This window comes from Pleurodeles waltl, chromosome 12 (assembly GCF_031143425.1).
Source record: "Pleurodeles waltl isolate 20211129_DDA chromosome 12, aPleWal1.hap1.20221129, whole genome shotgun sequence".
NCBI classification, from domain to species: domain Eukaryota; kingdom Metazoa; phylum Chordata; class Amphibia; order Caudata; family Salamandridae; genus Pleurodeles; species Pleurodeles waltl.
This window is the reverse complement of record NC_090451.1, coordinates 639,222,175-639,239,157: the sequence shown is the minus strand read 5'-3', so window position 1 is coordinate 639,239,157 and position 16,983 is coordinate 639,222,175. Positions and strand designations below refer to the sequence as shown.

The 16,983-nt window shown below is 44.8% G+C and overlaps 1 protein-coding gene across 8 annotated transcripts in view; it reads right to left on the bottom strand.

Moving 5' to 3' along the window:
- The window catches only part of GATAD2B (GATA zinc finger domain containing 2B), a 269,461-nt gene that overhangs the window by 66,722 nt on the left and 185,756 nt on the right, over positions 1-16,983 (bottom strand). For all 8 annotated transcript variants that reach the window (XM_069218181.1, XM_069218183.1, XM_069218175.1 and 5 more), the window contains exons 4-6: positions 10,832-10,963; positions 10,536-10,667; positions 2,098-2,268 (exon numbers count right to left, since the gene is read on the bottom strand). In XM_069218181.1, the coding sequence (XP_069074282.1) occupies positions 2,098-2,268; positions 10,536-10,667; positions 10,832-10,963 (435 nt within the window). The remainder of the gene's footprint in view (positions 1-2,097; positions 2,269-10,535; positions 10,668-10,831; positions 10,964-16,983) is intronic.

The window sequence follows — 16,983 nt, the reverse complement described above, 5'->3', positions numbered from 1 at the left end:
TCACATCTAAACACAATTGGAAGGGAGACGACGTTGATTGACTTGCCTCATTCCATGGGTATAACACGGGAAGAGTTCAACTATCTGGGTATGTCTATCACACACAAGATAGAGAAATAGATGTAGACAGAAATCTCTATCGTGTACTAGCAGACTTTCGGAGAGACATGAACAGTTGGGCAAACTTACCACTAACTATGATGGGCAGAGTTACCCACATTTCTTTACATACGGCAAAAAAGTTACTATCCCATCCCCGAAGAGTACTTTACCAAGATCAATGAAGAAATACATATATTAATTGGGGGGAGGAATAGCACTGCAGACCTTACACAGAAATCAATACATTCGATTGTTATTAATGAGTGGGGACACACACCCGTGGACCCATGACATACCAAGTAGAACGCCTCCAATTTCAGGCACACCCATGCCTCCACTACTTATATAGGCCAGGGACTGGAAGAAGTTGCTACCAGCAACGCAGGTGGTAATTGAGGCCTGGTTCAAAACTTGTAAACATCTGGGATGAGTAGGGAAGGTTACTTAGGAGACCCCACTTTGGCTCTGTCGGAGCTTTAGGGAAAATGGGAAACTAGGAGGTTTTCGATCATGGGATCTTATAAAAATAGCTAAACTGAAAGACCTTCTGGAAAATTGGGCACTGATTTCCTTTGCCTCTTCAACTAGACTATCACTGATCCCCCAGACAACACTATAAATACTTGCAGCTGAGACATGCCTGGCCAGCAGAGGGAACTGATACAGCAGACAAGAGCATGCTCGATTAGAGGGCAGGTTGCTGCAGGAAGAAATACCCCAAAAAGCGATATGATACAGATATAAAACCATAAATAATCATGTTCTGGACACTCTCCAGAAACTAAGAGAAACATGGGGTAGGGGACTGGGAGAAATAGATGATACTGAATGGGAGACAACCCTTATGCACTCTAGAGAAGACGCTATAAAAACAAGACTGAGACTTATCCAATACAAAATACTGCATAGGGCATATTACGATTTAGTCAGGCTTTATAAATTTAAACGAGCTGCATCGCCTGACTATCTGAGACGTAAAACGCAGCCAGGAACATTTCTGCATGTCCTATGGGATTGCCCGGTTGTCCATCAGTATTGGGAGAAAATACTGAATGAACTGGGTCATATCCTCAATATATGCCTCCCAACAGATCCCAAATATGTGCTGCTGGGCATGTCTATGGATATCGACATCCCAAGAACACAACTGCTGTTCTGTAACATGGGTCTGGTGGTGGCCAAAAGGGATATGCTCGCAGATGGGGCCACTGAATCACCAATGATGGAAGACTGGCGGAAGGGTATGGATCTTTATATGATGGCCGAAAAGGTAACACATAGGGCTCGAGGTTGCACAAACAAATTTAGTAAGATCTGGGGCCCCCGGTGTGCATACTATGGCCTAGAAGATCCAGGAGACAGTGAACCGTCTACACTGAAATGATTGCAGTTCCCCTCAAAAACACCTAAATAATGGGGGAATTATATCTAAAAATGCACTGTACAACTTCTGAGTTACTCGGTGTTGTAGCTATGTAGTCATGACTTATGCAAGTGTTTCTAACTCGATGTCACTGTTTATCGTTTGCTTAAAGACAATAAAAATACATATTTTTTTAAAGAGACTCCTGCCAGGTTGGTAGGGATCTCTAAGCAATGCAAACAAGCTTTAAATGCTGCATCCTTCCTGAGACATACTTAAAGCAAAACCGGAAGCACACTCCTCTATTTGGAAGTGAGTGTTCCCTTCCAGCTGCAATAGGACTGGAATATAGAGAATCATATACATTTTGAGTTCCTCTCAATGATAAAGCACATAAAACAGAAATAACCCTCAAATTCGAATGACCCCAATGATGGAAGTCCTCTCTCACAGTCCTTCATGGAACAGAGTTGCCATTCAAACTAAGCCTCCATGGCTCTGGCACCACAGCACGTCTTATGACCTGGGCCTGTGGGACAGAGTTACTAGAACAGCATCACCCAGCAAAAAAGGGTCAAAATCACACTAATTTTGTTACAAAGAAAATCTTTAAATAGAAAACCACCCATTACCGGCTGATAATTGATGGCAGGGTTCATGCTTGGGGTTGAGGTCCGAATAAGTCCAGGTTTGGGAGTTACCCGCTGACTTTGCATCTGTGAAGGATTGGGTGCGATGACTCGCTGAGACATGAGCATATGGGGAAGGGCGGTGTTTGTGACAGACCTGATGACACTGTGACTCTAGAAATTTAAAAGAAAGAAAAATTTGTATACAGAGATCTGAAATTTCCTCACCACAAATCCCAAATTAGAACCAATTTCAAAATCATTCATATTACACGTACAAAGTATCACAAATTACATGGAATGAATACCGGTCTACAGGCTAAAAGGTTAATGGGCTGAAGAGGCAGGAATGGCATGCAGTGGTTTCGGTGCACTTGTAAGATCTGCTGCATGTATGTGCTATTGACACTAAGTCCAGAACACCACAAAGGACACAAAACAAACTTTAACAGAATTTTATTTTGATAAAATAAATTCAATGGTATTAAAATCAGCTTTCCATTCCAGAACAATGGCCTAAAACAAGAGTTTAATTAGCAAGTTACACCTTTAGTGTGAGCAGGGAGATTTATTCTGTTTCAGCAAATTTAATTATTGAGGATGAGGAAAGGCGTCACTTCACCTTCAGGGCTCAGAATCCCATTTCTCACATTTTCTCAGCCCCTATACTCCCTGTGTTCTGTCAATGGGTTTATTATTTTGCTAATGGTATAAGCTGAGATGTATACATCTTGAGAAGCACAAGTGCCCTTGCTGACTTTAGAGTAGTCAGCAAAGTAGGAGTAATGTCCAGAAGTAGGAGTAATGTCCAAGGATACATCAAACCCTGCATACTAACTTCAGAGCACAAATCCTTGGCTACACAGGTGTAGGATTTAGGAATTGTTGTAACACGCACTTCCGCATCACTGCACGTGATTACACTTCTGGTTTATCTACTAGGAAGGTAGCTTGTTGTTGTAAGCATGACGGTTCCCAACTAAGACTGAGGGTTTACCAGGGTTGGTTTAACTTGCATTAGGCATCTGATTGCACCACCACCCAAGGACATTGTACTCAATTTCCATGGGCATGTTGGACGGTAAGGGCAATGTTTGTGGTGGCAAACAGTTTCTTGATAGCCTTACTTCTTAAGAAGACATTCCTTCTCAACCAACTTCATCAGATTTTCATTTGGTACTGTTATAATGCCAGCAAACCCCTTCAATTATCGGACATGGCCTGAATTCCATGAACATCTTTCTTAAATGTCTTTTCTCACTCAGCAGCTCAACATTAAAAGTGAATCAACTTTACTGATCTTGTGATTTAAGTATGTAAAATTTGGCCTACCCACACCACCCACTAAACCTCCAATTCACACAAAACAAGTCAAACAGATTTCAGGGTCATGCTTGTCTTCACCTGAAGACGTAGGACGGCGCACAGGAAATGTATAATGTGAAGTGCAGTTTGATAGCCTTTCAAATACGTTATCCCTTCACTTAGTTCAAACTGATAAGCACGTCTCACTGCTTTGTATATCAGCCTTAGGCCTTTGTGTCCAAGGCAAACTGTTAACAGCAGCTTGTGATGTGAACTGCCAAGGCTCTGTGATTTGGGAGGGAGTAATTTGGACTCTGTTCCATTTTGTCCTTGGCTTTTCTGGAATTGTTTCAAACAACGTTGACTGCTGTGATAAGTGAAGCTCGCATATGTAAGTTTTTTTCACAGAAGAATTGCTAAGATTATTGATCTAAGTCACGTTGGAATCGCGGATCAATGCACACAAGACGTACTAATATTGTGCAAAATGTTTGCACCACTTAGTACAATTCACAAAGCTTATGGCCACTTCCGCTGGAGATCAACACGCTGATTTGATCAAATCTGTCAGCTGCCATTTAATAATTTTGGCCATGCAATTTTAGCCAGACATCAGCAGCAGGTTGGCTTTGATAACTGATATTTTTAGTGGGTGAGATGTATCGTTAATGAAGGACCTAGGCAAACATGTTATTTGCCTTCAGTAATGCCTTTACTCACAAGAGATTTTCTAACTGCAGATTCCGCACCTTGTGCATTCCCCCAGGCATTAGAGTGGAACCGGAGAATTTTTTAACAGCAATTCCATCATGTATCAGTAGGCGGCACTGTGCGGTTCTACATCATATCCACCCTCACCTTGGATGTGACGTCTAGGCCCTTATATCAGTACCATATCTGTTACTTTCTTTCTGATCTCTGTCCGTACCGTCAGATGCACAGCCTCCAGACATCAGAATTTGTCAGTGTGTAGAACTCTAGACTGAGATCTTATTAACTGACTTTATGAGTAAACGCCATAGGAAGAGTGATGAGTAATCTGCAATTAAATAGATTTCCTATCAGAGAAGGCGTTACAGAAGGTAAGCAATTTGTTTGTGTGTTAGACATTTTCAACAGCTGATTCCTCACCTTACGAATAGGTACCAAAGCAGTACTCTCTCCAGTGGTGCATCTATGGAATAGCTTGGACCAGGAAATCCTGGAAGACAGATTGGGCTAAGTGCCCATACCGCAGGACCTGCATATCAAGGCAGTAGTGTTTCATCAACACGTGGAAGGACTTCCACATAGCAGCCTGGCAAATGTCAGAGACTGGTACAACTTGCTCCAGTGCAGTGGTAATAGGCTTTGCTCTTGTGGAATGAGCAAGCAAGTTTTCCAGTTGCTGCTTCATGACTAAACTACAATCAGAATTTGATCAATAATCCAATCCAACAGGAGAGGACTCTTTTTTTGCACTGATTTCCTCTTTTTTGCCTCAGAGAAGGCTACAAGGTTGGCCGTATAAACGACAGAGTCTGGTCTGATTGATATAAAAACTCATGGCCATCTGATGATCAAGCTGATAGAGCCATTCTTCCTCCTTGGTAGGGTAAGGCGGGGCATAGAAAACCAGCAAGGTGGATGGATTGTCCTATGTGGAAGTACGTCAATACCTTCGTCAAGAAAGCTGCTTTTATCCAGAGGACCAGCTTGTTCAGAAAGAAGGCTGTGCATTGCTGTTGGACAGAAAGGCCTGGAGTTCACTCACCCACCTGGCAGAAGTTATGGCAACGAGGAATACAGTCTTAGACGAAGTAGACGAAGAGAACAGCTTTCCATGGGATCAAAGGGAGTGCCCATCAGGTGAGTGAGAATCAAATTAAGGTTCCATTGCTGCACTGCAAAAGGTGTTGGTTGGAACATGACCAGCCCCTTCAGAAGACGCAATAGAACAATGGATATGAAAAGCGATGGCTGATCTGACAAACACAAAAATAGCGAAAGATAGTCCTTAACTGTTGCCACAGCATAGCACTGCTGGGTTAAGGAAAGATAAGAACAGCAGAACATCAGATAACATTGCCTGTTACATCTGAATGTCACAGGAAGAACGACAACCCTACACCACCCTTCCCCGTCCAGCATATGCTGTTTTGATCAAAGGATGCCTAGCTGTCAAAATTCTATGAATTACTTCTGGAGGGAATTCGAAAGCCATTAACTGTCACCCGTTAATTTAAAAGCCTGGAGGTGCCGACTCTGCAGATTTGGGTGAAGACCATGACCCTGCTGTTGCAACTGGAAGTGCTCCCAAAGGGGCAGCAGAAGAGGGGGCAGATGCTCATGGACAGAAGTTTTGAGTACCACACTCTCCCAACCCAGTCCAGGGCCACTTGGACGACTTGGGCATAGCCTTTCTTGATCTTTTTCAGCCCTCTGGGCAAAAGAGGCAGGGGTGGAAAGGTATAGGGGAGTCTCGGGCCCTAGTTGAGGTGAAAGGTGTCCCAGAGGGAGAATCGTCTTGGGAATTCCAATGCGCAGAAGCTTGCACACTGTAGGTTCTCTGCACTGGCGATCAGATTGAGCCAGAGCTCTCCCCATTGTTGGAAGATGCCCTGTACCACCTCTGAGTTGAAATGCCATTTGTGATCTGCTAGGCACTATCGGCAGAGTTTGCCTGCCCTGGCATTTAAAAATCCTGACAGGCGCTGTGCAATAAGGGTACACTAGCCTACACCACCCTGTTGTTGAAGTACAAAATGGCAGTTGTGTTGTCTGTGAGAACCTGTACTCATTCCGCCATGATGGAGGTGAGGTACAGCTTTAATGCTTAGCACATTGCTCGTTACTCCATCAGGATGATGAGGAGGAGAGTCTCTGTTGGAAACCACAGTCCCCTGATCTACAACTCTACCCGATGACCTCCACAACCCAGCAACAATGCATCTGTCACAACCCATAACACGGGTGGGGTTCGGAAAGGGTTCTGCTGTCAGTCCAACTGAGGTACAGCAACCACCACTGCAGATCCTTTGCAGTCTCCTATGACACCTGGATGGAATCTGATAGATTCCCTTACTGCTGAACCCATGGGACCTTAGATCCCCCTGCAGAGATTGCATGTGCCATCGGGCTGGTCTACAAGCAGGAAACAGTAGGACAAGAAATGCTGCTCTTGCTGAGACTCAGGTCAAGGATTTAAACATCAGTATCATAGCCCTAATGTTCAGGTCTTGTTGATGCAAAGAGAAGACAGGGTGGAAGCAAGGATAGCTCCAATTGAAGAGAGCCACTGTGAAGGAGTCAGGTATGGCTTTGGCACATTTATGGAAAACCTTAATTATGTCAACAGGTCAACTGTCGTAGGGAGGTGGTTTACGAATGACTGAGGTGAGCCCACTTTCAGTAGCCAGTTTTTGATGTAGGGGAAGACGGTATTCCCAACCTCCCCAGAAGGGTTCCAACTACTACCACCACTTCCATGAACATCTGAGGTGCACTGATATGGCCAAAAGGGAGCATGGAAAATTGAAAGTACCCCTGGCCTACGTGAAACCGCAGGTAATTTCTTTGAGATTGTAGGGCAGGGAATGTGAAAATAAGCATTCTGCAAATCCAGCACCACCAACCAGTCACCTGGATTCAGGGCAGATCAAACTGAGGCCAGAAAGAGAATCTTGAACTTTTTCTTCTGGAGGACAAAGTTCAGAAGGTGAAGATCAAGGATGGCGAAAAGGCCTCAGTCCTTCTCCGGCATCAAGAAATAACACAAGTAACAGCCAGTCCAAATTGCTGATCCTGGTACTCTCTCTATGGCTACCTTGGCCAAAAGACCATGAACTTCTTCTCAGAGTAAGGACAGGTAGTCCTGTGAAAGTTGATGTGGTGGGCGTCACATATCTGCTGGGAGAGATGAGAAGGGAGTAACCATGTTCCATGATTTTGTAGTACCCGTGTTCCAAAATTTAGAGCACCCATTGGCCAGATGTGATGTTCCTATATCCACGAAGGTGAAAGCTGAAGGGGCCTACACCTGAGTGGTGCTGTAGAGAATTACCCAAAATAGTTTTTAGGGTAAGTGCAGAAGGGGCAGCTGGGTCTAGGTAGATAGCAGCCCCTAAAGGCCTAGAAGCAGTCGACCTGATCCACCTCAAAAGGACTGAGACGCATGTTTATCCAGGGGAATATTCAGGTGCAGTCTCTGCTGGTAAACCCTTCCACAACCTTCAAAGGGCTGAAGTTGCTAACAGAACTGATGACTGGACAGTGTTAGACCTTGAGAGTGAGCAGCTGCCTTGCTCTCTTTAAATCTTTCCAAGGCAAGTCCCCCTTGGCTTTAAAGAGCCCTGAGCCACCAAAGGTAATCTACATTAACATTTTCTCAATGTTATTGAAGAAGCCAGTGGAGTGAATACAAGTGTTGTGCCTAAGCACCACAAGGGTCCCAACAGCCCTACCCACAGTCGGAAGTGACCAAACCTGAGAGTATAGAATACTTTTCAGCATCTTGGCCATCTCATATAAAAAATGTTAGTGTTGGCTGAATGTCCTTAGGAATAGCTGTCAAGATGTCCACCACCCTATCCCAAAATACGAGCAGATACCTCCCCAGGAGACAGCTGTTGTCGATTGACAAAAGGACAAGGCTAGTAGAGGAAAACATGCGTCTGGCGAATGTTTCCATACATTTAGATGCTCAAAAAGGCAGGGTAGTCAGAAATGCATTTGGACTAAGCCTGTCCTACAAGGCTCTCTGGACTGGGCTGTATTAAGAGGAAATCCAGTCTCCTGGGCAGGCCTATGCCATCTTGCTACTTGCCTGTTCACTGGGGTACAAGACTCTGGTTTTGCCCAGATGCCCATCAGTACTTCAGAAATATGCTCTGTCCGGGGTTAAGGACCTCTGTCAGGACACTTATTTTGACTTCTGTAGAGGGTAAGGTAAAGTATAAAAATTCTGCTGCACTGCTAATTATAGTTGCAAAGGAGGCACATTGCTCTGTTGCTACTGCAAGGGGTGGATAGGCCAATGTCTGGAGAGTGTTTAAGGCCAATGGCATCTTTTAAATCATGGACAAGACTGTCATCATCATAAAGGTCAGCATCAGGGTTGCCATCTAATAGTTAACATTTTTCAAAATCCAAATGCGAGTAAAGGCATGTTGTTTGAAACACTTGAAGGGGGTTGCTGATGAGTCTTGGAGGCCAACATAACTTTCAACTCTGCTTCCAGAGTTAGTGCTGATGCAGAGTCTCAGGCTGGTGGGTTCGGTCATGGCACCAAAGGAGGCACTGGGGCCAGAGTCAGCAGATCCAGGCTCAATGAAAGGGCCCATCTAGAGTTGAGGTCAACTGCCTCAGCCTTTGCTGAGAACTGATCCACTAACGCTAATCCGACTGAAGGCCACCTCAAATCTTTAGGGCCCAGAGGCACTCAAGAGGAATTTGGATGAATACCAAAGATCTGGTCCATGGCTAACTTCAGTTGTCGAGCTGTTGTGGCTTTGCCGATGGGGGCAGAATAATAGGTACGCATCAGAAGCGGGGTCAAAATCTTTTTCGGAGTTATAGAACAATTCTGCATCCTGGAGGTACCCGGGACATCACATAACCCTGAACGATGGGAGCGGCAGGATGAGGGAGAGCCATGTTTGGGAGTTTTATGTTTTTTTTTGTATTTCTTGTACTTACCTGAGCTTCGTAACGTTGCTGATGATCAGTCGCAAGATCTGCCTACGAAGCAAGTCTGCATTCATGCCCTGAACCGGGACTTCTTCAACTTCCTTTGGAGTTCTGCAACAGCAATTTTGGCTTCCAGCATTGACAGTCCTTACATGGTTTACAGATTTTGGTATTAAGAGGGGAAGTCCCTTACACACTGAGAACATTTTGAAATAAAAGAATTCTGTCAAACTAACAGGATAGCTGGAGCTCTGAATCCGTGTCAGAAGGCATGGAAAGAAAGGAACTGACGGCGCACAGATATGATACAGATATACTGCACCCAAAGTCACATCTGGGACGGGACGGATCTGAGACTGAGCAGCACAATACTACCCGCAGAGAAGTGAGTTAGAAGTCTCGATCAGAAGGTTTTATTTAAAGTTCCTTCTAATAAGCTGTGCTTTTTTACTTGTGGGGGTTACAGGCCTCTATTCTGCCAGTTTAACCAATATGTTTGCCTGCTGTCCTGACCGCTGCATCTTGCTTCCCACTTCATATCTCCTACACTGATAACACTCCAGGTTTGCTGTATCTTCCTCCACTGGTCAGCAGCATTCCTCCCTCCCGTTCGCCCAGGACATATTTGGGGGTAGCAGCATGGTATACTAAAATACACTACTTTATCTGTACTTTGATTTCATCTAAACAGAAAATGGCAATGCCCTTTATTGGTGATGTCTGCATACTTTTATCTTCATTGACAACTAACCACGAATTCAAAGGCACACATGTCACTGGATTCCACTAGAGAGACAATGTCCCTTTGTTTTTTGTCCACTTGATACTGCCATCCAAGAACTAACTGATTTAATGCCAATGGTCCAAACCTTCAAATTCCTCACTTTAAAATCAAATTGAAAGGAACTTACATTCTACGTCCAGGGGGCAAAGTTATAAAACTATCCATCAATCTCACCAATGAGAAAGCTCCGCCTTTTGAAAAACTGGCGTTTGTGTAATTAGTGCTGACTAAACTACTTTTGTAAGTTTAAAAATATTTTCTGGATACAATCTTACAGCCAGATGCCTAGTTTGGTGGTGGAAAAGTCCTTTACACAAGCAATCAGAAGAAGACAGGCCATCCTAGAGGGAGGAGTGTTATCTAATGCAGTACTTACCTCCTCACTGTAAACAGATAGTCCAGAACTCTAAACCAACATCCACAAGGTGTTGTATTTTTTGCAACAATTCTTAATAAGCATTCAAGAAAAGAGTACATAAAAAGGGTATTTTATATAGCCTTTTATGGTCCTCTGATTTCTACTCATTATTCCATCAAGGGTCATGCCTGTAAGAGATCAGTACACAATGATGTTTTGGGGGAGGGAAGTTGCTGCAAAGCCATAAGAGACCAAACTAAAAAGGCAACACAAATCCTTGAAGAATGTTTACTGAAAATAGTGAAACACGCATTACACCAAACTCACCTGCATAGTTCTTAAATTCTGAGGCTCACCCCCTTGGGCACCAGGCCGCGAGGGAAGCTTGGACAGACCCTGCTGTCCAATGTGTGCAGGAGACGGTTGGACTATGGATGCTGCGTTCTGGACAACTGGGGCCTGCCAGGAGAAATTTAAAAGAAGACATGGTAAGGAATTGTGAGCATTCTGCCTGTGTGTATGTCATTTAAGGAAAGCTTACAAGGACAGCAACAATGATATATATATAGAGGATCCAGCTAGGAAACAGAAGGCCCTGGATTGCTGGAACCATCAGGCCTCACCTTCTGCACGACATTCTCTTTTTGTAGCTGACTCTGTCGAAGTTTCTTTAACAAAACAAGCCTAGCCTCTTCAAGCCGCAGCTCATCTCGGAGCTGTTTGATGAGCTGTTGCCTCTCTTCTAGGTCTTTACCCTATGGAAAAAGAAGTTGTGTAATTAAGCAGATGGAAACATAAATCAGAAAACAGGAAGAGTCAAAGACCATGCAGGGATTCAGTGCAAAGACAAGACACAGCAGAGTTTAAGGACACCCAGAGGGAAGAGGGAAAGGGTGAAATAGAAAGATGCAGCACATCTAGAGGGAATAAGGAAAAGAAATGAGAAAAAAGACAAGAGAAGTTAGCTAGCAAGGAGGAGAAATACAGGGAAAGATGCAGCTCAGATGACTGGATGGATTAATGGCTCAGACAAAAATAGAAGGACTGACCCAAAGAGGAGGAAGAGTAAGCACAATGAGAGAGAAATTAATACAGACAGCCAAAGAGGAAGGAGAAAGGGGTATGACAAAAACGAGTAATATGCAATCCGCCCAGCAGGAAAAGAAGGCAGAAGATAAGCTAGAACAAAAAGGGAAGCATGTGGCTCATGTGGAGGAACGAGTTGCTTATCATTGGTAACAATTTTTTCTACTGGATACTCATACTGCAGACAAACTGCCATATAATGAACAACACCCAGCCACCAAACTTGATCTACAAAACATTTTAGTTTATGTCAATAAGAACTAGATGATGTCTGAGCATTTCCTGGCATGAGGTTACAGAGAGGAGGGCAGTTCCTGAAAAAATGGGACTGTATGAGATTTTTCAAATGACATGACAATGGATAAGCATGCAGAGGCGATGGAGCTCAGAGACTTCCAGTTTCTTGAAACGTGTGTAAATTTATCTTCCAAGCGTTGCTGCAGCATCCTCATGTCTAAGCAGTTGTGTAAAACAGTTAATACACATAGGATACTGATGCTCAGAGGCAGACTCAGAAACCAACATCCAAAGCTTTTACCTAGCTGGTGTCAAGTATTGATGACGACTGGAAATATGGTTGAACTGGGTAGCTTTACGAATTTTAAGGGGATTCTGGAAATCTAGTTGGGCCTTTCAATAGAAAGAGAATGCTTTCATCAGTCAATTGAGCAGGGTCTGACAGGTGAATAGTCTTTATATTCTTAGATGCACTGCCATCAATTCTGTGCAACTGTGTGAGGTGCTTGGAGCAGATTAAAATAAGACCCCATTGTAGGTAATGGTATTTTCTGCTGAGGAACCAGAACCAGAGTTTCTCCTGGTATAGCTGGGAAAACTAAGTGAGCCTGCTCTTACCATTCTTTGCACCATAAAGGACCAAAATTACAGTCTGAAATGACATATCTGGACTTCCAACAGCTACTGTAAGAGGTGTATAACTTTTTATAGCTGATACTGGTGGAATTAAATGTCTTTTTTGGTGAAAAAGGAGGAGAGGACTATAACCTCGCGTACCGGTCATTTTCCATAGGAATTAGCACGGACTGTCTTCTTTTACCTTTTTCAACTCTGTGATTGAAGATGCCCCCAACCCTGAGGATTGGTGGAAAGGAACAGGAAAAGAAAAGACTGATTTCAGAGGTATGCCCTGCAGGACTGGATGCTTGTTTTCTATTTCTACCTAGAAGTGTCTTTCCAAAATGGAAAGGACACTTCTGCTGCTGCAGCTAGAGTTTCATCCAACAATAAGAAAATGGAGGCATTTGATGTGAATTTGCTTTAGTATCAGCAGCGAATGTAATCTCTTTAGATGATGTGTGATAGACTGGTGGCGAGGAATGTTAAGTAATAACATGGCAACAGCATTTTGCACCACCTGGAGCTGATGCGGCAGGTAGTGAGGCACACCAAGGTATAACACATTACCATAATCCAGCCTGGAGGTGCTTAATGAATGGACTGATAATTATTCTTCAAAGTATAGCCATGGGCAATTTTCATAATTGTTTTTAAAGAACATAGGAATCCAAAACAAGTGGCAGTCACCGACACTACTTGCAGGCTAAAAGAGAGTTCATTATAAAATGTGTTATTTAAATTAATAGCCAACGTAGTCAGCGTTGGTGGCTCTCCCTGTTCATTTGGCATCCAGAAGCTGGGCCATTAAGGACTGGGAAATTGTCAAAGAACAAAGTGTCATTTTTTCTCTTGAATTTAGCTTCAAAGAGTTCTTCTTCATCAATTCTGCCACTCTGATAAGGCATATTTTAAAAGCTTCTTGAAAATCATTGTTTTTTTTGGGAAGGACAACACGAGCAGAGTCTCACTAGAATATGACACCACCAGGATGCCATATGATTGAATGACAGTAGCAAGCAAGGACCTATTTACATTAAATAATGATGTGGGGCTCAAAGGTACACCTTGTGGGACCCTGTGTTTCAGCGGCTTGGCAGAAGATGAGAAAGGAGTAAAGTGGCCCATCTGGCATTTATCCGACAGGAAGGTTTAGAGTCAGCTCAGTGCTACAGCACAAACGAACGAGTTACTTACCTTCGGTAACGACTTTTCTGGTGGATACATTAGCTACCTGTGGATTCCTCACCTAATGAATACTCCCATGGCGCCAGCATTCGACGGAAATCTTCTTACTAGTCTCTGCACGTCGACGAGGACGTCACTCTAGCCCACGCGACGCCGTCTGACGTCATACAGGCAATAAGAGGTCCTCGACGACGTGCGGACGTCAGTACCAATCATTTTTTACGTGCATGAGAACAACCAGGCAATGCAATGAAAGAGCAAGGCAACATCCCATTACATTGTAAAAATACACAACATTGCATGAATAACTGTAAATCTTTTATATATATATATAACTCTCTCTTTTTAAAATATATATACACATCAATTATATACACAACAATATATACATATATATAAATATAATATATACAACATCTATTGCACCCTCAAAGACCAAGAGGAGCGTACTCAAGGATAACTTGGTAAGACCAGAAAGGCAACGGGGAGGCGGGTGGGACCGTGAGGAATCCACAGGTAGCTAATGTATCCACCAGAAAAGTCGTTACCGAAGGTAAGTAACTCGTTCTTCTGATGGATACAACTACCTGTGGATTCCTCACCTAATGAATAGAGTCCCAAAGCAGTACCACGCCCGGCGGTGGGTGCCTAAATGGTCAAACCAAGAAATCCTGCAGCACTGACCGTGCAAAATGGCCGTCCCTTCTAACCTCAGAATCCAAACAGTAATGTTTTGCAAAAGTGTGAAGGGACGACCAAGTTGCGGCCTTGCAGATGTCGACCACAGGAACACCTCTGGCCAAGGCCGAAGTGGCCGACTTAGCTCTGGTGGAATGAGCTCTAATGCCCTCAGGAGGATCCTTCTTTGCCAAAGAGTAACAGATTTTAATGCAAAGAACAACCCACCTGGATAGTGTTCTCTTGTGGACTGCCTTTCCTCTCCTCTTGCCCACGTATCCAATAAACAGCTGATCCTCCAGCCTGAAGTCCTTTGTTCTATCAATAAAGAAGCTCAACGCTCTCTTTGGGTCCAGACGGTGCAGTCTTTCTTCCTCTTTGGAAGGATGAGGCGGAGGATAGAACGTGGACAAAGTAATTGCCTGAGCCAAATGGAAGGGTGAAACAACCTTCGGGAGGAAAGCAGCCTTGGTCCTCAACACCACCTTATCCCCATAAAAAGTTGTATAAGGGGGCTTTGCTGATAAGGCCTGCAACTCACTCACTCTCCTTGCTGATGTTATAGCTATCAGGAAGACTGTTTTTAAAACCAAATACCTTAAGGGGCAAGAATGCATAGGTTCAAAAGGGGACCCCATAAGGAAAGTCAGGACCAAGGACAAATCCCATTGCGGCATAACGAATGGCTTTGGAGGATATTTATTTAGAAGACCTTTCAAGAATCTGATAACAATAGGGGATTTAAATAAAGATGGTTGGTCTGGAAGACATATGAAGGCTGACAAGGCCGATAAATAACCCTTAATGGTAGCCACTGCACAACCTTTCTGCGCTAGAGACAGAGCAAAAGACAAAACGTCCGATAGATGAGCATGCAAAGGATCAATCTGCCTCTCTCCACACCACGCAACAAATTTAGACCATCTATTAGCGTAGATAAATTTAGTGGAGTGTCGCCTGGCCAGTAATATAACATCCACTACCTCAGGTGGGAGAGAGAAGGAACTCAGGTTGCCCCGTTCAATCTCCAGGCATGTAGGTGCAGACTCTGGAGGTTGGGGTGTAGAACCTGCCCCTGCGACTGCGAGAGGAGGTCTGCCCTGAAAGGGAGACAGAGCGGAGGGCACATTGAGAGTTGGAGAAGGTCGGAGTACCATACCCTCCTTGGCCAATCCGGAGCTATTAGGATGACTAGAGCCCGGTCCTGGCGAATCTTCCTCAATACTCGAGGAATCAAGGGTATGGGAGGAAACGCGTAAAGCAACTGGCCGCACCAGGTTATTTGAAACGCGTCCCCCAACGCTCCCTGCATCGGATACTGGAGGCTGCAGAATAACGGACAATGCGCGTTCTCTCGAGTGGCAAACAGATCTACCCGAGGAAACCCCCACCTCTGGAAGATTAAACGGACTTGATCTGGATGGAGACGCCACTCGTGGTCTGCCGAGAAATGGCGACTGAGACTGTCCGCACGCACGTTCAAGACTCCGGCCAGATGGTTTGCTATCAAGCAAATCTGATGGTCCTTTGCCCAGGACCATAGTCGAAGAGCTTCTCTGCAGAGAAGGTACGACCCCACTCCTCCCTGCTTGTTTATGTACCACATCGTGGTAGTATTGTCCGTTAGGACCTGTACCGACTGACCACGAAGGGAAGGGAGGAAGGCCTTGAGAGCCAGACGTACAGCCCGTAACTCTAACAGATTGATGTGAAACATCTGTTCCTCTGGAGACCAAAGACCTTTGATCTCCAGATCCCCCAGATGAGCTCCCCACCCTAGAGTGGAAGCATCCGTTATGACTGTGGCCACTGGTGGCGACTGCTGGAACGGCTTTCCTTGTGAAAGATTGTTGCTTGCAATCCACCACTTCAAATCCACAGCAGCATCTCTGGAGATCTTGATAGTACCCTCTAGATCCCCTTTGTGTTGAGACCACTGCCTTCGGAGGCACCACTGAAGAGCCCTCATGTGCCAGCGAGCATGCGTGACCAACAGAATGCAGGAGGCAAACAGACCGAGCAGACGAAGGACCTTGAGGACTGGAACTACCGCTCCATTTCGAAACATTGGAACCAAATCCTGAATATCTTGAATCCGCTGAGGCGGAGGAAAGGCCCGACCCAATGTTGTATCCAGTACTGCCCCTATGAACAGGAGGCGCTGAGAGGGCTCTAGGTGAGATTTGGGCTTGTTCACCGAAAAACCCAGGTCGAACAACAACTGGGTTGTTGACTGCAGATGATGCGACACAAGCTCCGGGGACTTGGCTTTGATCAACCAGTCGTCCAAGTAAGGGAATACTGCTATCCCCTTCCTTCTGAGTTCTGCCGCAACCACCGACATCACCTTCGTGAAGACTCGAGGTGCTGAAGTAAGACCAAACGGAAGGACCGCAAACTGATAGTGCTGCGATCCCACCACAAACCGGAGATACTTCCTGTGTGACTTGAGTATCGGGATATGAAAGTAAGCATCCTGCAAGTCGACAGACACCATCCAGTCTTCCTTGTTCAACGCCAAAAGCACCTGTGCTAGGGTCAGCATCTTGAACTTTTCCTGCTTGAGGAACCAATTCAAGATCCTCAGGTCCAGAATTGGTCTCAAACGACCATCCTTCTTGGGAATCAGGAAATACCTTGAGTAACATCCTCGACCCCTTTCCTGCTCTGGGACCAACTCCACCGCGCCCTTTGAAAGGAGGACTTGTACCTCCTGTTCTAGCAACAGGAGGTGTTCTTCTGAACAATAAGAAGGGCGGGGCGGGATGAGGGGCGGTAACTCCCGAAAGGGAAGGGTGTAGCCTTTTCCCACAATACTGAGAACCCAAGTGTCCGTTGTAACAGTCTTCCATTTGGTGAGAAAATGCTGTAATCTTCCCCCTACAGGAGAGGAGTGAGTGGGAAATGGAGGAAGCCTAAGGCTGCTTCCCCTGCTGCACCCCGCCAGAGGATGAGGAAGAGGCAGAGT